Source organism: Lolium rigidum, chromosome 4 (genome assembly GCF_022539505.1).
Source record: "Lolium rigidum isolate FL_2022 chromosome 4, APGP_CSIRO_Lrig_0.1, whole genome shotgun sequence".
Classification (NCBI taxonomy): domain Eukaryota; kingdom Viridiplantae; phylum Streptophyta; class Magnoliopsida; order Poales; family Poaceae; genus Lolium; species Lolium rigidum.
Genome location: NC_061511.1, coordinates 224645678 through 224665321, shown reverse-complemented (window position 1 = coordinate 224665321; position 19644 = coordinate 224645678). Strand labels below are relative to the sequence as shown.

Genomic DNA, 19644 nt, shown 5'->3' with positions numbered 1-19644 from the left:
GATGTTCGTCCGCTTGGTTGTGGCGTCGCTGCATCCGTAGTTGCGATCCGACTAGTAAGATTGGATCTTGGTTTTTCTGATCTTCGATTCTCGTTGATAATGTTGGTGATGAAATCGATGGATCCCGCCCGGATAACGAAATCCAGTCGTCGCGATTCTCACAGACGGCGCCAATTGACGAGGGATCACCTCGGCAATGCCTACGTATTGTAGACTTGGGTTTCGGGAGAGCGACGATGGAGATTTCGGGGTCGAGATTAGGCACACGACGTACCCAGCTTCGGGTCCCCTCGGTGGAGGATCCCTACGTGCTGCTAGCAATCTACTATATGATCATAGATGTGTTTACAGGGTGCCGCCATAGGCGGAGCTATGTTGTCTATCTGTTAGCCTCTTTATTTCGGGTGCCCTGGCTAGCTTTATATATGCAACCAGCCTAGGGTTTTACAAGAGTCCTAGTCGACTACTTCTTCGGGTTGCCTTGTTGGGCCTTCTCCATATTGGGCCGAGCCGATCCAGGTATACCAATAATGGGTACCCGAAGGGTATGCCCATGTCAACGTCACTCAACGTTTAGACTCTCGGGCAGCGTCCCTCACTTTTCTTATAACTTTCTCATGGTCTATTATTTTCTTCCCCAATGCACAGCTCTCCAAATTCCAAACTAAAATTCCCTGTTGCGACAAAATCTCCCACCTTTGCTCCACAATGTGAGCGAGACGAGGCGGAGGTGTAGAGGTGGTTGGGCCAAGATCACCGGGAGCAAACCGTCGTCTCGTGCTCTCTCGTGACCGTGAGCCGGAGGCGACATGGGGACTAGGCGGCAGGTTATGCTTGGTTGCAACAGGGGCGGCCCAAGTGTCGATGGCAAAGGTTGGGCGAAGGTCACTGGTGAGGCGTCACAAGCTTAAATTGCGAGGGTTGAGCCTCTGCAACTGTGCCATCCTATCCCCGGCTGCGCTCATGCGCCAACAAAATGGGTACCGATGCTAGCCGAAATCGGGCGGCAATAGAGGAGGTGATTGGGAGGAAGAAGAGTGTGGGCCCAACGTCTACTACGAGATGATGGGGGTAGAAGATCATGCATTATAGAAGAAGTAAATCCTCAGAACTAATGGAATATACTACTAATATAATTTAGTACGAAAACAAGGAGAATACTTGTAGAGATTCACACGCATAAGAACAAGCTAGGATGAGGTCAAACGAAGCCACCTTTTGACAATGAGATGGCATGCCTAATTACCCTTATACATCTATCTGCAATTCTAACTCTGGATTAAAAATCTCGCATACACTTCTCCAAAGTTGATGCCGACGGAGGAAAAGTGGGTATCCTACGACGAAATCAAAAATTAGCAAGACGAAGGAGAGGACCAAGAACGCGATGTTTGAGTCCTTTATGCCGTAATAGAGGCCGTACGACAACTCGGCAACGGCCACCACGCCCAAGAGGAGAACCTCCACGCCCAAGATCCTCTGCCAGCAACGGCGTGTAGCCTCCTCATCTGGCTCAGCCTCGGCGATGAGGGAGTCGTGGATAGCGTTCTCGATGTCGGCCATTATCCTCGTCCTCCTTACTTGCCTACTGCTTTTCTTACGATCGATGTTCTCCCTACTTCTTTGGTCATCCCCTTATATTGCGGACTTGACCAATGAACCGACTCCGATAGGTGCACGTTTTACAATTTGGAATACCTCTATTGGTCTAGCTACGGAAATACTAGACATCTTCTATTCCGACTCATATTCAACACATCCGTTGCGGCTCCTTCTTTCTACCCGAACCTGAGAGCATCTCCAGTCGCGTCCCCCAAAGGGATTTGGGGCGCGCCAGACAAAAAAAGCGTTCCAGCCGCGTCCTCCAAAGCCCTTTTTTGTCCGGCGCGCCTCGATACGGTGTCCGGCGTCCCGAGCCCGTCCCCGTCCCACAGGGGACGCACCGGACACACCGGACACAACGAAATGAGAGGCGAGGAGGCGCGGGGCCGACCCGTCAGCGGCTCGGACGCTCAACCGCCACATACGTAGCGACGGTGCAGTTGACAGGAAGCGGAACCGTCGCATTGGCAAGCGCGTCGACGACGCGCCAACCCCGCCGGAATGGAGCGCCGACTCCTCGGAAGAGCAACCGCTGCTCTCTTCGACTTCTGCGCCGCCGTTCATCCGCGCTCAATAAGACCCGTACGTACGCCGTCATTCATCCAAGCTTCCATCCGACACCTCCAGCGACGATGAGCTACATCTCCCAGCTCCCGTCCGACACCTCCAGCGAGGGAAAGCCTGCTGGCTGGCGCCATTGGTGGGACAAAGCCAGGACGCCGAGCAGCGGCGACGATTCCCCGCCGCCAGTTGACAGCGAGGAGGAATGGCTGGGCTGGGAGGAGGAGGAAGAAGAGAGCGAGGCCGCGGCGGCGGCGGTGGCCCGTGCGAAGGCGAAGGCGGCCAAGGCGAAGGCTTCCAAGGCGAAGGCCGCCAAGGCCAAGGCCGCCAAGGCCAAGGCCAAGGCCAAGGCGCAGCCGACGAGCACCGGCGACGACGACGCGTCGAGCGCCGACACCGCCTCTTCGGAAGAGGTGACGAGCAGGAAGCGCCACCGCGATGACGACGACGAGGCGGGGCCATCAGCGAAGAAGAAGAAGTAGATAGTTTATATGTATTTAATTATATTTTTTCGAAGTTTTATATATAATTTGTTTATGTTCAACCGATTTGAATATTATTAAATAGTTTCTTTCTAGCCAAAAAAAATACTTTTAATGTTTGGGGGCGGCGTTTGGGGGACGCGGCTGGGGAGCGACGTCCCCCAAACGCGGCACGAACGAAACACGTCCCCCAAACGCTCGATCCGGCGCGGTTTGGGGGACGGTTTGGGGGACGCGGCTGGAGATGCTCTGATACGGTATTGTACGTGTACACACCACTGGTATTATTACTCAGACCGCTGTTTCGTCTCTAATCTGGTCAACATAAAACAGAATCGAGCGGAGGAGGACTGTATATATATAGTATACTAGAATTGATGCACGTAGGTTCGGTCACTATGGTTGGAGGCTTTGCCTGTTTTTTTTTTGAGATAACAACTGATGAAATTCATTGATTTCAAAAATAAAGGAAAATACAATATGATCCTAAACTTTTGCAGGAAAAACCTCACACCATACTTCCATAGCACCATCAAGCCCATCGTCCTCGTCGTCGCCAACCAAGTACAGAGACCAGATCCAGAAGCAGCGCATCTTCCAACACCATCGTATCACCGCCGCCGCCGTCGCCACACTAGGCTTTGAACACCAAAGGAGTTCCCACCCCGGGGGTGAGAGCTAATAATCTTTTTCAGACCATCGGGAAGGCGGGAGATGGGGAAGAGCAAGCAGTACCTCCAAACAAATATCCCCGAGCAGTAAATCCAAGCCACCAGCAGAACGCTCGACCATCTGGCCGATGTTGGCGTCGACACGTCGAACCGCCTCCTCCCCTCGCCACCAAGGCCGGCCGGAAGAAACTGCAATCGAGACAGCCGCAAACCACTAGAAGAACATAAACCCTAAAAAGGAAGACAGCGGTGCAATCTCCTTCCTCTCCCTCGCCACCACGGCCCGCCGAGGAGAAGGCAACCGCATTAGCACTCCTCCGACTCCAGAACATACTCTGCAAACTCGATAGCAGGGTCAAAATTCGAACGTGCCCGGGGAATCCACCCTCCCCCGATCCGCAGATCTGAGAGGAAACCAGGCCAGCAGCTTGTCGGTACCGCCACAAGTGGCCTTGCCGAGATGGGGATCGAGCTCCAGCATCCTTATTCCGACGCGACGTCGCCTCCACCATCTCGTCCCCGTCCCAGTACACCAAGCGAAGGCTAGGCCGGGTGCTACCCGGCGCAGCAGAAGAAGACCCCCCGCCGCCACCACGCCACCGGGGCTTTGCCCGACGGTGGAGGCTTTGCCTGTTGATGATGTACTTGTCCCGGTGACCAGCACTTTAGCTGGGTCAACCTCTTATGGAATCGAGTGTTCCATCAAAAAAAAAAGAATTGATGCACTAGTCAAGTATTACAAAAATTCAAACAGATGAAAAGAGGTTAGGTAATACTACTTCCATCTCAAAGCTTAAGGCTTTTTTTATAAGTCAAACCAAGTAAAGTTTGACCAAACTTTTGGAACAATCTATCAACAAATATACTCCCTCCGTTCCTTTCTATAGTGCCTATAGATTTTTGGCATATGTTTCAGAATATAAGGTGTAGCTTGACTTTTTTCAATTACCCCCTCCACCGGTCAACTCCCACACGACATGCATGAAAAAAATCCATACAAATTAGGAAACAATTAATTGAGATTCCTAAGGCATGATCCCAATTATTGCTTAGATTTAGGAAGCAATGTTTTCGCTTTCCTTAATTAAACCTGGATGCACATATACGGTGAGTCAACCAGATCTCAAATCGTTCATCCAAGGGGTCTTGTGTAAAAAATACTCTTGCGCTAATTTTCTTGCCAAAAAACTATAGGCACTATAAAATAGAATGGAGGGAGTAATATTTTTTAGATACCATAATCACCTCGGTAGCCATCACCCATGTTGTCACAACGGTCATCAAGCCCCCCGCCCCCCCTTCCACAGACACACACACACCTCATGTTTGGCTTGGCCGCCCCAAGAAGCATAGGGGGTACCACACGGCGGGCTGCAACATTGGTCGAAGAAGTGAAAGATGATTGTCTATGAGCATCTGCTGATGATAGTCAAAAGCGATGAGATAGGCACACATATTTGTGAGGGTAGTACTTGGTAATACATTAGTAGAAGCAACGAGTAGGTTGTAGTCATCGTCAAGGCCATTGAAAATATAACCCTTCATCTCATCATCATCAATTTTCTTGCCAGCTGCCGCGAGCTCGGATGCGAACCCTTTCATCTTAGAGATAAACCGAGGGGCAGCCATGTCATTTTTCTTGGTGTTTTGGAGGGCACGTGGCATATTAACATGAGCCTTGGACTGTGAGGGGTAGATGTGTTTGATGACTCCCCACACATCAGCCACGTGTTCAGGCCAGGGGTTTCGCCAAGAGCATATGGCGTCATGGAGCGGTTTAGGAAGTTGAGGACCTTCTGTTCACGGGACAACCAAGTAGAGTAGGTCGGGTTTCGAACCGTCTTGATCTTGTCACCATCAGGGACCTCTAGGGTTTCACCAACGCGCAGTCGGATCCGTCAAGAAGATCAATGACTTCCGCACCGTGAAGAGAGGGCATAATTCGCGCCTAGAGGAAGTTGGTCATCATGATCTTTTCTGTGGGAGGAGCGCAAAGGGCCACCACCAGGAAGAAGGTCGAGCTTTTTTTTTTCGAGGATACACCATGGAAAGGTGTATCAATCGCATAGAAGAAAGCCAAAGAAGGCAAAGTTGATGCTGCCCACAGGGGGGAGCAGCTCCCCACGCACGCCTACTCTCCTAGCTGCCACGGGAGAAGACTAGGGTCAAGAAAAACAAAAAGGGTGCCACGGAAGAGCTTGGCCAGCCGCCACCGATCAAACTCCTGACTAATCCTGTCTCTAATGGTTAACTGCGAGGCTGCCACGCCGTTGAAGACTACATCGTTCCGGTGTCTCCAAATACACCAGAACACTAGGATGATCGCGGTCCACATGTCCCGCCTATGGGCCGTCGGGCAGGTACGTGAAGACCACCACTCCAGAAGCTCGGTGTCCGCCGCTGGGAGCCAGTCCTCCTTGCCCCAACAGCGAAGGGCCCAGAACCAGACCTCCCGCGACACCACGCAGCCAAGGAGCAGATGCTGCAGCGACTCTGGCTCCTGGTCGCATAACGGACAGAGCCGGCCGGGCGAGGCAGGCCACGTCTCCGAAGTCTATCCGCTGTCCAACAACGGTTCTTTGCGGCGAGCCACGCAAAGAACTTGCAACTGTATGGAGCCCGGGAGAGCCAAATCTCATCGGAGATAGGAGCCCTCACCTGTCCCGCGAAGAAGGCTCCATACGCCGACTTGGCGGAGTAGCGACCGTCAGGCGACCATCTCCAGAGAGGTACATCCTCTCGTTCGGGGTCCAAGTGGAAGTTGGCCAGCCTCTGCCAGAGAAGGAAAAACTCTGGGAGAGCCTCGGCACTCATATCGGGGCCACAATCGCGAAGCCACTGGCCCGAGAGGCCCTCCCTCACCGAGCAAGCCGCTGCTCTCCTCCTCGAGACCATGCAAACCACGTTCGGAGCGATCTCCGCCACTTTGGCCCCGTCAAGCCAGCGATCCGTCCAGAATCTAGCCCGGTCGCCATTGCCCACCGTGTAACAAATAGCAGCGTCCGAGATCGCCATACAGAGGCTGGGAAGCTGAATGTTGAACTCCGCCCAAGCCTTTGACGGGTCCACCTTTTGAAGCCACGCCCAACGACATCGAAGAGCAAGATTGAGGAGGCGAAGATTCGGAATACCTAGGCCCCCAAGCACCTTTGGGGAAGCCACTTTGTCCCACGCGACCAAGCAATGACCACCCGAGATCTCCCGCCGCCCTTTCCAAAGGAAGGCGCGACAAATCTTTAGCAACGCCTCAATGACCTTCGGAGGGATGTCCAGAGACATCATGGCGTGAACCGGGATCGTCGAGAGAGTAGTCTGGACTAGAATGGTCCTCCCTCCACGGGTGAGAAGGTTGGCACACCACGGTTGCAGCCTATTGGCCGCACTGTCCACCACTGGCTGTAGCTGTGCCGCTGTCACCTTTCTAAGTCCAAGGGGGAGTCCCAAGTACTTGAAAGGGAAGGAGCCCACCTCACAGCCTAGAATAGAGCTGGCCAGGTCCACTTGCTCCTGAGAGCAGCGAATGGGGTGAAGCGAGCACTTGGCCAGGTTAGTGCGCAGGCCCGATGCCACCCCAAAGTCCTCCACGATCTGAGCGCAGGTCTGGAGGTCCAACCTGGTGGGTCTGATGAAGGTGACCACGTCATCGGCATACATCAAGGTGCGATGCCGGAAACCACTAGGGGAAAGCTCCGTGAGCAAGCCCGCGTCCGCCGCCCTCTCAAACATGAGGTGGAGAACATCCATCACCGTGTCAAAGAGCAAAGGGGAGAGGGGGTCACCCTGGCGGAGTCCCCGGCGGTTGAAGATGAGCGCCCCGGCCTGACCGTTGACCAACACGCGGGTAGAAGCCGAGCTAAGCAGCCCGCCCACCATGGTGGTCCACTTACGGCCAAAGCCTAACCGGGACATCACCTCTAAGAGGAATGCCCAATCCACCGTGTCGAAAGCTTTGGTGATGTCGAGCTTCAAAAGGATGGCATCGCGCTTAAGCGCATGCAGCTTCCGGGCCGTGTGATGCACCAACTGGAAGTTGTCATGGAGGCACCTCCCACGAATGAAAGCACTCTGCTGAGGGCCAACCAACTCCTCCATCCTGGGGGCAAGGCGAGAGGACAACACCTTGGCCATGAGCTTTGCCACGCTATGGATGAGGCTAATCGGTCGGAAGTCCTTCACTTCCACCGCATCCTCCCGCTTAGGAAGCAAGGACACCAAAGCTTGGTTTGCCACATGGAGCCCCCGACAGTCCCCCTCCCACAAGGACTGAAAGGCCGCCATCACATCGAGCTTGATGATGGGCCAGCAAGCCACATAGAACCTACCCGAAAATCCATCGGGCCCTGGCGCCTTGTCCAGCTCCTGTGAGCGCACAACATCCCAAATCTCCTCCTCAGTGAAAGGTCTGTCGAGCTCTGAGAGGTCATGGGTCTGCACCCCGAGAAAGCCGAGGTCCAGGGAGAAGTCTCGCTCCGGCGCCGCGCCCAACAAATCGCCGTAGAAAGAGTCCACGGCCTCGGCCTTCTTGTCATGTTCCGCCACGAGGGTCCCGTCCACACTGAGCTGTGCAATGAAGTTCTTTCTCCGCCTATGGTTGGCGTGCAGGTGGAAGAACTTCGTGCAGGCATCCCCCTCTGCAAGCCACGTGATCCTCGACCGCTGTCGCGCAATCGTGCGCTCCAGGGAGGCCAACCCAAGCAGCTTACGCTTGAGGAGACGACGGAAGGCCCTCTCTTCCACCGAGAGCTGTCTGGACTCCATAGCCACATCCAACCTGAGAATAAGCTCGTTCGCGAGCAGAATCTGTCTCTTGTTGTTGCCAATGAAGCGGTCACTCCAGCTAGTGAGCGCTTTGGCAGTGGCCGCTAGCTTGGCCGCGAGCCGCTTGAAAGGGTTGGCAACCACGGGTCCCTCAGACCAAGCTCTCTCCACCGTCTCCAAGAAGCCATCGGCCTTGGGCCAAAACGCCTCGAACCGGAAGCGACGGCCCACTTTCATGTCCATCGCAAGGTTCAGCAGGAGCGGGCAATGGTCCGAAGTGGAGGACCCCATCGCCGAGAGGAAGGAGGAGGGGAACATCACCTCCCAGTCCACCGTGGAGAAGACCCTATCAAGGCGCTCAAGCGTGGCCCGCTCCCGCTCGTTAGACCACGTGTAGCGGCGCCCATTCAAGTAGAGCTCCTTCAACTCCATCTCGGTTAGGAGGCGCCGGAACTTGCCCATCATGCGCCTATTAAGGTTGGTGTTGTTCTTGTCAGCCGCATCCACAATGAGATTAAAGTCTCCCGCGACCGCCCACGGACCCGGGTGAAGATCCCGGATGTCTCTAATCTCTTGCAGGAAGAGGCATTTGTCCGCCTCTGACTGCGGCCCATAGACCCCAGTGAACCACCATCCCGGGTCTCCGTGCGCTCCCACCCTCGCCGTAATGGCGTTGTTGGAGTAGTGGGGATTGGAGAGGGAAACCACTGAGGACTTCCATGCTAGCAGGATACCACCACGGGTGCCCACAGCTGGGAGAAAAAAGAAGCTATCGAAATCTCTACCCAGGCACCTGTCCACAATGTCACGGGTAACCACCTGTAGCTTGGTCTCAAGGAAGCAAACCACACTCGCACCCGAGAGACAAACCACTTGATAAATAGAATCACACCGGGCCATAGAGTTTAACCCCCGCACGTTCCAAACCAACAAAGAGAAAAAGAGATCCATCACAGATAACAGGCAAACAGATCACTACACAGGTCCACTATCAAACCACTAACTCATCCTCAGCCACGGGGAGAGCCTCTGGTAGCCAACCAAACAGCGCCAGGCAGGCAGCCAAGTGATCCGCCGTCATGGGCTTCTCGTTGAAGAAGCGAAGGTAGGCCTGGAGAGCCTCGTCGCTGATCACCTCACCCTCGCGAGCAATCCCCAGCTGATGGATGAGGATGCGCTGCTGTAACTTGATCGAACCACCTGAGGCGAACCTGCCAGCCACCCTCGCACTCCTGCGGACAACAGAGGGGGGAGAGCGCTTCTTCCTCGGCTTGCGGGGAGGCGGGCGAGGGAGGAGGGAAGCCCTCTTCATCCTGCACTTCTCGCGGAATGCCGCCAAACCACATCGCAAGTCCACCGAACCAGAGCCCGTCGGGGTCACAGCCGGGGTCGCCACCGGCGGCGAGGTCTGCGCTGCGGGAACAGGCGCCTGTACCGGCGACGGCACCCTATCGGTGCCAACCTCCACGATTTCCCCCTCCTCTACCTCGACAGCCCGCACCACCGCCTGAGGCGTGGCCGATAGCTCCACTGTGAACAAAGAGAGGGGGGAGCCAGAGTATGGCTTGTAGCCGGAGCACCACGAGTCAAGGGAGCCAACAGAGCCGGTAGGAGAGAGGGGCCCCCTCGGGGACAGGGGGTCGTCGTCCGCAGCCCCAACCACCGTTTGAGTCTTCGGCCAGCCCCTTGGGCTGGACGGTTGGATCGAAGCAGAGCTCGAGGAAGAGTCATGGATGCTGCGCGAGGACGGGGCCGGGTTGGATTCGAGGTCGAAGCCCTCAAAGCCCCCGACAGAAACGTCGTCAACACCACGGGCCAACGGAGCAGCAGGCTCCACCGTCGTAGGCACCAGCACCCTTGGCACCCGCTGATGCCAACCCTCATACGTGCGGAGAGGAGCAGCAGCAGCCAGACGGGGCGCAACATCAACCACTGGGACAGAGGGCCACGGCAGCACGGAGGTGGTGTGGCCCAGAGCCACCCTCCGCTCTGCTCCTCCACGCCACCGGCGACCGCGCGCCGCGGCCGGCTCACCACGTGCAGCAGGGGGTTGGCGGCGGTCGTCAGGAGGGGGGCCCTGGCGACGGCTGCTGTCGAACCCACCTGCGTCTCCACCATCGGGGGCCGGACCTGGAGCGCCGCTGTTGGAGGAGCGCGTATCCGCGGCGACGGTGTCCTCCACTCGGACAATGTGGACGTCTGCGTCGTAGGCAAGCAGCGCAACCTCCTCCGGGACAAGGGCCTCCACCGGGAGCAACAGGTCGTCGTCGTCGCCCCCGAAACGGAGCGGCTCAGCGAGCCACAGCTGCTTGGAGCGGGGAATCGACGCCAGGTCGTCGGTCCACGCCGTGATGCAGAAAGTCCCAAGGTCGACGCGGCTGGCTGTCTCCGAGCCCAGCCGCTCCACCCAGCCGGAAGAGCCCAAGATCGCCTTTGCGGTGTCCATGCTCCAGGCGATCGGGGGCACGCCAACCACCTCAAGATGAACCCGATAGCGGAAGCAGCGCCGCGTCGCCTGCAGCTGGCGATTCCAGACTCCGAACCTGAGGGAGAAGTCTCTGCCGTCAAAGGGATTGGCGGCGGAGGTGAGAAGCGTATCTCTCATGGCCCTGGAATCGAAGACCAGCAGCAGCTCAGCCGGCCAAAACGCATGCACCGAGAAGTGCCCGTCCAGCTTGGGGAACCTCTCAAGAATAGCTGCAGAGGCCGCAGCGCCAGAGACCAGCCGCCGCGTGCCCGACACGAAGGCCACCAAGCCCCAGCGTAGAGCCCTCTCGGCCCCTTCCACCTCCTGGGTCCTGTAGATGATCCCTCGCTCTCGCGCCGGCCGCGCCTCTTCCACCTCCGCCACAAGCTCTGCGACGGAACGGAGCGCCGCCCCACGCAGCATCTGCTCCCGGACCGCCTCGCGATCAAGAAAGGAGCGACCTTCAGCACGCTCTTCCGGCCGCAGCGGCGGCTCGGCACGGATGGCCCGTTCCACCCGCAGGCCACGCTCATACGGCGACTCGGTGGCCGGCGCACCACGGTCAGCACGGTCACCACGGTCACCCAACCTGCCCTGCAAGGCCGGAGGAGGGGGCGGCGGCGGAGACCCACCCCTTGCGCCAAGCCGCTGACGCGCCGGGATCCTGTACCGCTCCCCTTGGGCACCCACGTCCTGCGCCACTGTGGGGGAGGGGGGCCGCGCTTGAGGAGGAGGCCCACCACGAGGCGGCGGCGGCGCGCCGACAGCCACTTCACCGGCGACGGGAGCAACGGGCAACGTGCAGTTGCGAGCCACATGATTCTCGCTTTTGCAGTTGAGGCAGCGCCGCGGGCCTGTGCACATGCCGGCCACATGGCCCGGCTCGGCACAGTTGAAGCAAAGACCGGCGAACCCCGCCGGCACGCCCGGCGGCACCACGTACGAGGGGAGGGGAGCACGGTGGCGCTGCCTCTTGGGTTGAGGGCCACGCCGACCGCCAAGCCCCTGCTGCGCACCACCAAGCCCTTGCTGAGCACCACCACCCGCAGCCCTTGGAGGAACAGGGCGCGAAACCACAGAAGCCAAGCGTCGAGCAGCTTGCGGGCGCGAGCTGGACGCACCACCCCGCTGCAGGACCTCGGGAGAGGCCGCGCGCGCCGGACTCGGCGAGCCGTCCTTGACCACGTCGGAGTAGGAGCGCTTGGAGGAGGCCTCCGAGATCGCCATCTCCTCGTCTTCCTCGTCGGCGATGTCCGACCACCGCCGAGATCTGGGGGTACGCCCCTCAGCCATGGCGACCACGGGGAAGAGGGGGAGGGGTGGAGAGCGGGGCACCGCGGAGGGAAGGGCCGATGGGCCGGAGGTAGACCGCCGCCGCCGGGGTGGCGGGCGACGGGCGCGTAGGGCGGCGCGCGGGGTCGCCTGCTACGCGGAGCCTAACCTAACCTCTCTGTGTGAGAACTGATCCCCATATGATGCCACAATATCGAAGGTCGAGCTTGAAGAAGCCAATGTGGCAACATCAACAATGTCTCTTTTTGTAGACACACGTGATTGATTTTAGGAACCTAATTGCTTTTCCTAAAAATTGCAGGATCTTCCTTGTAAAAGTTAGGGACATGTTTGTTGTACATATTTTAAAAATTGGTGTTTGTGATGCCATATTTTAGGACATCTTAAAAACTGTTGCTGGCTGCGAGCCGTATTTTTGGGCATCTGAAATAGGTGAGACCGGTTTCGTGCCAAAAACGCAAAAAGTGGCATCGTAAAACTAAAAGGTGGTGCCCAAAAATACGACATCTGTTGGTGTTGATCTCATATTTAATCCATGCCTACGAAATGTTAATGTAGGACACATAGCATAGTCGTTTAATGAGATATATAGTTTCTCCTTCATGTTGCTCCAGCTTTTTGCCGTGAAAAAAAAATGTTTTTGATGTGAAACACGGATCAGGATTGCAATCCAATATCTGTCCAGCTGGGTAGTGGAAATGGGGATTGATCGGGCAGGCGCGGCAGTGTACATCGAGAGAGAGTGTGTGTTGGGAACATTTTTCTTTCTTTCGGACGGATTCCTTCATAGGAGCTTGGGAGAGAATCATGGCGATCTGGTCGAGGGTCCGAGGAAGCCGACGTACCGCGCACTGGACACGTACCACAGCCACCAACTCCTCTCCTTAATATAGTACACATCGGGAAAAAACTCTCCCCCGTCGCGCGTCTCCCCGGATCGGAGTCACACGGCCAGTTGCTTCCGTTGTCCGATTGATCGAGCCAATCAATCGACGAGTAAATTGAGCTGAGGGAGAGATCGATCGAGCGAGGATGCAACAGCAGATGGCGGCGACGGTGGAGGAGCAGATGATGGTGAAGGCCATCAGGGAGGAGTGCCCCTGGGAGACCCTACCCAAGCGCATCCAGGCCGCCGTCGTCACCAAGGAGGAGTGGCACCGCAGGTACGACGCAAGGGGACCAATCAATCTTGAATGTTCGTTGGTTTCCGTCGCGATCCCGTTCATATCAAGAAATGATTTTCTTGGGATGCATGCCTGCCTGATGTTCTTCTGCTTTGCGAAATAAATGAAATGGCAGGGTCGTAGACTACTGCATACGGAAACGATTGCCATGGAGTTCCTGTTTCTCCCGCAAAGTATGCAAAGAGGGGGAGTACTACGAGGATCTGATGCGCTATCTGCGCACAAATCTCGCAGTATGTCGCCTGGATTTTCTCATTCTGTATATCTTCTTTAACCACATATACACTGGCTTGCTCATATCTTGTTAGAACCAGGTTTCAGTAGTCTGCGAGAATTAAGAATTGCTATTTCTGAACTGCTCTTGGGGTTATTTTCTAAGTCGATAGCTCGGCAATTATATCGTGCTTTTCTCGTTTTCATAGTATGTTCAACTAATTCTTTATTTCTAGCATTCTCTGAACTTGAATATCTTTTCTTGGAAGCTTTCATGACTACTACTTTGATAAATATTTTGCAGTTATACCCGTACCATCTCGCAGACCACATCTGTCGCGTAATGAGAATATCACCCTTCAAATATTATTGTGACGTTCTTTTTGAAGCTATGAAGAATGGTAAGTACATAGAAAACATTGCGCTCTACCTAATTGTTTTTCCTGCCTGTCGACATGCTCTCATGCCCAGCAGCCTTTATGACTCCATTTAAATAATTTCTGCCACAAATAGAAACTTTCTTGTCTATGAACTATGGTGCCATGGCGGACCCAAAAATATTTGGAAGTCTGGGCAAAATGAAAATTTAAAGGCTTTGAATGCTAATTTCTGTTCAAATTATCGTGAAAAAGATTCAACGTAAGGCGGCGCCGCCAAGCCCAGACAACTGCCCAGGCTGGAGGGGCGCCTGATCTGCCCATGTCTGTGATACAACATATGGTTATCATTTCTCAATAAACCTATATGAATTTTCATTCAGTTAGTGCTATGTAGTTTGAACTCATTGCATTTACGGATCAAGCTAACTAACATCTTAACCTTGGGGACAAATGAAGTGATGGTATATTATCAGTTCCTACTTGACACTCAAATGAAGTACTACCTCTGTTTCTACTTCACCCTAAACCATAACACCAAAATAAATATTGTCACCGAAAACAAACTTGTTCAATATGCTAATAGTGTTCTTTCTGTGGATCTAACTTGTTGAAAATTCTCATAGAGCAACCATATGACAGTATTCCAAACTTCAGTGCTGCTGATGCCCTAAGGATTACTGGTGTTGGAAGAAATGAATTTATTGATATTATGAACAAGTGCAGATCAAAGGTAATATCGAGATACTATGTCACTCGCATCTCCTGGACCAAAGACTCAAATTGGCAAAATTACTGGGAATAAATGAAGTATCTAGACTTACTGTGAATTTGTACAGTACCTTGAACACAATTTATTCATAAAAAGTTAAAACTATTAACAATTTAATTATAGAATTTTTTAGGAACAATTATCACTCAATTTATTATACTAATACTATGTGACATGGCCTCTTGCTCAGTTTCCACATGGGCCAAAAATGTGGACCCATTTTGTCAGAAAGGGGGTTTGATGCCAAATAGTGTAAAATGTGGAATAAAATTCTTAAATTTGGTCACTTGTGGAATTGTCCTTGAATGTTGTAACCGCAGTCATCTGATAACAAATACAGGGTGAAAAGTGGAATTTACTTGAGTATTATTGTTGATCCGAGATGTGAGAATGATATTACATATTGAACATATAATGATGATTTCCATATGTCCATAAAGTGAACGTGACTCAGATATTCACTCCTTTCCTCATGTTATGTTATATAATCCCTCTTCTTCACTTCCTGTCAGAAGATAATGTGGAAGCTGAGTAAATCAATTGCCAAGGAGTTGTTGCCTGCACAACCCGTAGACTTAGTGATAGAACCTTGGTGGGGAGTTCGTTTTGTCAACTTTACTTTGGAGGAGTTTAAGGTAAGATTCATCGAGGTTATCATTCTTGTAAATTATGTAAGTACATTATACTTTCTACATAATAAAATAATGGATTTATTGTGTATTCTCATTCTTATTTTGTAAAGTATTACATAAGTTTGACTAGGCCTTGTTTCACGATAATATAGATAATTATAGAAATACACTTTTTATTTGTAGAAGTTGATTTTCCTATTTTACTGTAGAAGCTATCAGAAGAAGAAACATTAGCAATAGACAAAATATATAAGGAAGAAGTCAATTCATATGTTCTATTTGATCCAGAGGTTATAAATGGTCTTTATAGAAGAGGAGGGGTATACTTCGATGTGCCTGTTTATCCGGAGGACCGTTTCAGAGGTATGGATTCAGAGCAAGCTGTGCCTGTTTTGTTATATACAATTTTTGTTAACGGGCCAATAAGTTATTTTTTACTGTGGGAATCGACCCATAACTCATTGTTGCAGTTGCCTATTGTCACATTTTTGTGCTTACAAACACATGCATGGTAGAAGCATGTAGAATTCACAGTGGCATAATTTTTTTCCCAATGTCATCTCATTTTATTGCGTCAAGTTAGAACCTAAATTGCGCAATTTTTTAGATTATGCATCTAAACATTCTGCTTAGTGATGCTTAGTTCTAAATATTGTACCATTAATTCAGTTTCGAGACTTGAAGGTTTTGTTTCAAACAAGGATCAGTCCTATGAAGATCCAATTGAAGAGTGAGTAATTGCCTTTATAAGTCTTGTTCACAGTGAGCTCCATTGTTTATTCAAATTATGTGCATTGCTAGCCTTGTCTATTCCAGTTAAGTTTATTTTATATTTTTATGACTGCAGGCTACTATATGCTGTATTTGTTGTATCAAGTGAAAATGCCACAGTTGCTGAATTGGCTAAAACTTTACAGGCTGACCTTTACCAACTCCAGGCAGCTGCATCATTTGCTTGTAGACTGGGATGGGCTGTGAAACTTTTGGATCCAGATTCCGTTCTTAGAGATTCCAGTGCACCTGCATTGCCCAACAACATTCTTTGTGATGATGATGAAGGTTCACGTACAAGTATCAACTCAGAAAAATCTTGTGAATTGCTAAACAATGATTCTGATGGACCCAGAAAAATCTCTGGAACTGCTTATGTGGGATTTGTTGTGGATGCTAATGTAACTTCGTACTTGATGATGGGATCTCTATCTCCAGGCTAGATTTCCTTGCCACTCAAACTCCTACACTATTTTAACTTACAATAAAAAAATATGTTCAACATCTTTGACATGAAAGGAGCTATACTCCGAAAAATTCTTATTGATGGTTCTACAATTTCTTTCAAAGTGGCACTCTAAATTGATGACGCAGCCTCATATAGATTAGTGGAGTGTACTGATCTTTCTGCTGTAACCTATTGCAGGATTGAAGTCTCACGCTGTAACGTTGTATGAGGCTGGAAAACTCGGCTATTCTTGCATTGCTGATCTATGCGATGATCTCGCTAGTTTAGAAGGAAAGAAGTTTGAGGGTGTGCTCCAGGAATTTGCAAACCACGCGTTTAGCCTGAGGTGCTTCCTTGAGTGTTTGTTGTCTGGTGGAACTTCACCAAATGAATCTACTGAAGAAAAATACCAGGACAGCTCTTTGCAGGATGACTTGTCTTTCCCTTTAAGTAACAAAAGCTCACTTCAGAGTACAGATTCAACTCGCAATGGCCAAGATGGCGACTTACGGCAGCAACAAGACTCAACGGTTGATTCCGATGCATCCTCACAATCCACTAATATATCCAAAAGAAAGGAAAGCACAGTAAATGATTTTGACAGCAGCCAGATGGTTACTCAAAATGACAGTAATCAGACTACAGGACTAGATGGCTCAACTGGTAACAGCCCCTTGCTGAAAACTAAAAGAAATTATCGAGTCAACATTCTTCGCTGCGAGAGCTTAGCTTCTCTCACGCAATCAACGCTGGAAAGATTACTTCTCAGGGACTATGACATTGTGGTATCTATGAATCCTCTTCCATATTCATCAGTTCTACCTAGCACGGCAGGCCCGGTACATTTTGGCCCGCCTTGTTACTCTTCAATGACACCTTGGATGAAGCTTGCATTGTACACGGCTGGTGGTTGTGGCCCAGTATCGACGGTTTTCATGAAAGGACAACGTCTCCGGATGCTGCCTGAACCATTGACCAACTGCGAGAAGGCGTTGATATGGTCTTGGGATCACTCTGTGGTGGGTGGACTGGGAGGGCAGTTTGAGGGGAACTTGGTTAGGGGAAGCCTTCTTTTGCATTACTTGAACTGGATGACAAAACATTCTGCGGTGATAGTGCAGCCACTAAGCATAAATGATCTTGATGACTCGGGAAACCTTGTAACCATGGATGTCCCATTGCCCCTGAAAAATGCCAATGGATCAGTCCCATCCGCGTTAGCCGGCGCAGATTTGCCTGAGGAGCAGATGTCAAATTTGATTTCTTTGTTGGAAGACCTATCCAGTAAAGTTGAGCTGAGCACAGTTGGTTACCTTCGGGTAGTAAGGCTTCATAAGGTAATCGAATCCAGTGATCTTGCAAACAAGGAATGTTATGAGTGGATACCTTTGAGCTTGGAATTTGGAATTCCCTTGTTCAATCCAAAGCTATGTGAAAAGATATGCCAAAGGGTCGTCGATTCAAATATGCTTCAGAAAAACGACCTCGCTGAACACTACGAGTCTATGCAGAACGTGAGGAAGAGGCTGCGTGAGCTTTGCACCGAGTACCATGCTACCGGTCCAACCGCAAGGCTACTAAACCAGCGTGGAGGGTCGAAGAACTCTCCTCGCCAACTCTTGAACATTGTCAGTGGAAGATGGAGCCCATTTCATGATCCGTCGTCGCCGCCTACCCAAGGAGGAACGTCGCCGCGTGAGCATGTCAGACTGAAGCTCGGAAGACGGCCGAAATGTTTCACCGAAGTTCTGAGCTTTGATGGGAGCATCCTCAGGTATGTCCCAAAAAACACTTTACAACAAAAACATGACAAATGTGTTACATACTAGTTAATCATTAATACAACTCTTGTGCCCTATTTTTATTTTTGTGGTAGGTCCCACGCGCTCACTCCCGTGTATGAGGCTGCCACAAGATCTGTCACCGAAGATACACCATCCCCGACTGCTGTGAAGACTGACTCGGAAGATTCAGATACCAAGGACGTGGTCTTGCCTGGAGTCAATCTTATATTTGATGGCGCCGAGCTGCACCCGTTTGACATTGGTGCCTGCCTCCATGCTCGCCAACCTCTCTCACTGATAGCTGAGGCGTCAGCCGCGTCGTTGGCCATCAAATGACCGATGCACGCACTGCCATCACAAATTTTGCTTTGTTAATTTTATGGGCAGGATTGATTACTGTGTAGGAGGATAAAATCAGGCTAGTTCTTTAAGGCATGGTGGGAAGATTTTGTTATGCCAGGGCAGTTTTTCTTTTCTCCTAGACAACGACAACTTTCCGAATAAGGGATGAAATGGTTGGTGATCTTTCCGTGCACATATCATCAAGCCATGATGGCGTTTACTTGCATTAGTTTTTTATGAACATCACATTCACATGCTCTGATTACACATATTGTAGCATTGTCATGATCGCCCAGGAGGGTGGAGTCGTTGTGGATATCGTTCTCAACATCGGCAGCCTTCCTGATTGCGAATTTATTGTTGTTCTGTTGGATCTTTAGCGCGGTTTTGGACGTCACAGTTCTGGAAACCATTCAACACAGCCATGCAGCCAAGGTACGTCATCCCGCCATAAATGAGGAAAGTATTTAACCTTTTTGCTCCTCTGTACCGGCACCTGCAACAGATCAACCGAGATTAACATATCACAAACTAATACAGACCGACATTAACATATCACAAACTAATACAGTAGCGTTAAAAATGACAAGAGAAAACAAGAGAGCATTTTATATGTTTGAGACCATACGTACCATTGGGGGTCATTGGGTTTGGGCTCGACCTGTGCTGAGAGATCCATGGCGAGCTGTTTGTTGACCTTGGTACATTGGCCAGGCAGCTTACTGTCCATCTGGGTGATCAGGCTGAACAGCTCCTCTTTCTTCTTCTGTATCTGTGCCAGCTGAGTCCGCACAAGGCGTTCTTTCTGGTTTTCATCCAGCTGAGGAAGCTGGCCACGCAATGCATTGTTAGCGCATGTATTTGAGTTAATTGGCACGGGCGAATGATGTACCTTGGCTGTGTTTCTGCCGAAGGAGGTGACCCTGCGAGAAGACGTTGACGACGCCACTGTCTGGAGAAGTCGTCGTTGCGCTGCCGACGCCGTGCAGACCGCCTGCAGACGCGGAAGAGCGCGGTCGGCGAACTGCCTGGTCGCGTATCGCAGCGCCGCCATATCGTCGCCCGTTTCGCTTCTTCTTCGCTTCGGATCTCTCGGGCGTGATCTCGCTTCGACTGCGAATAAGTAAGCTCTCTCGTGGTGCGGTGGTGCCTACTTGTATATGCGAGACCAGTGATCCGAGTTCGTCACGATCACGTCTACGTCTCCGTTTCCAACATCAGCTCACTCTCTCGTTGAAATTAACCAATTGAAGATACCTTGATATATGGCCTACTTGTTCTGTTGGA

At 51.8% G+C, this 19644-nt stretch overlaps 1 protein-coding gene across 1 annotated transcript; it reads left to right on the top strand.

The window, feature by feature from the left end:
* Positions 1-12893: 12893 nt before the first annotated feature.
* LOC124705878 (protein FAM91A1-like) lies at positions 12894-18351 on the top strand. Its single transcript, XM_047237569.1, has 10 exons — positions 12894-12997; positions 13134-13251; positions 13536-13632; positions 14235-14341; positions 14893-15015; positions 15222-15375; positions 15682-15742; positions 15860-16221; positions 16430-18005; positions 18108-18351. The coding sequence occupies exons 1-10, from the start codon at positions 12903-12905 to the stop codon at positions 18349-18351; spliced, it is 2937 nt and encodes a 978-aa protein (XP_047093525.1). The 5' UTR covers positions 12894-12902.
* Positions 18352-19644: the final 1293 nt, after the last annotated feature.

Coding starts and splice junctions, on each gene's coding strand:
- LOC124705878 (XM_047237569.1), top strand. CDS start 12,903: ATGATGGTGAAGGCCATCAGGGAGGAGTGCCCCTGGGAGACCCTACCC. Junction 15,016..15,221: donor TTACTTTGGAGGAGTTTAAG/GTAAGATTCATC, acceptor ATTTTACTGTAG/AAGCTATCAGAAGAAGAAAC. Junction 16,222..16,429: donor GATGGGATCTCTATCTCCAG/GCTAGATTTCCT, acceptor AACCTATTGCAG/GATTGAAGTCTCACGCTGTA.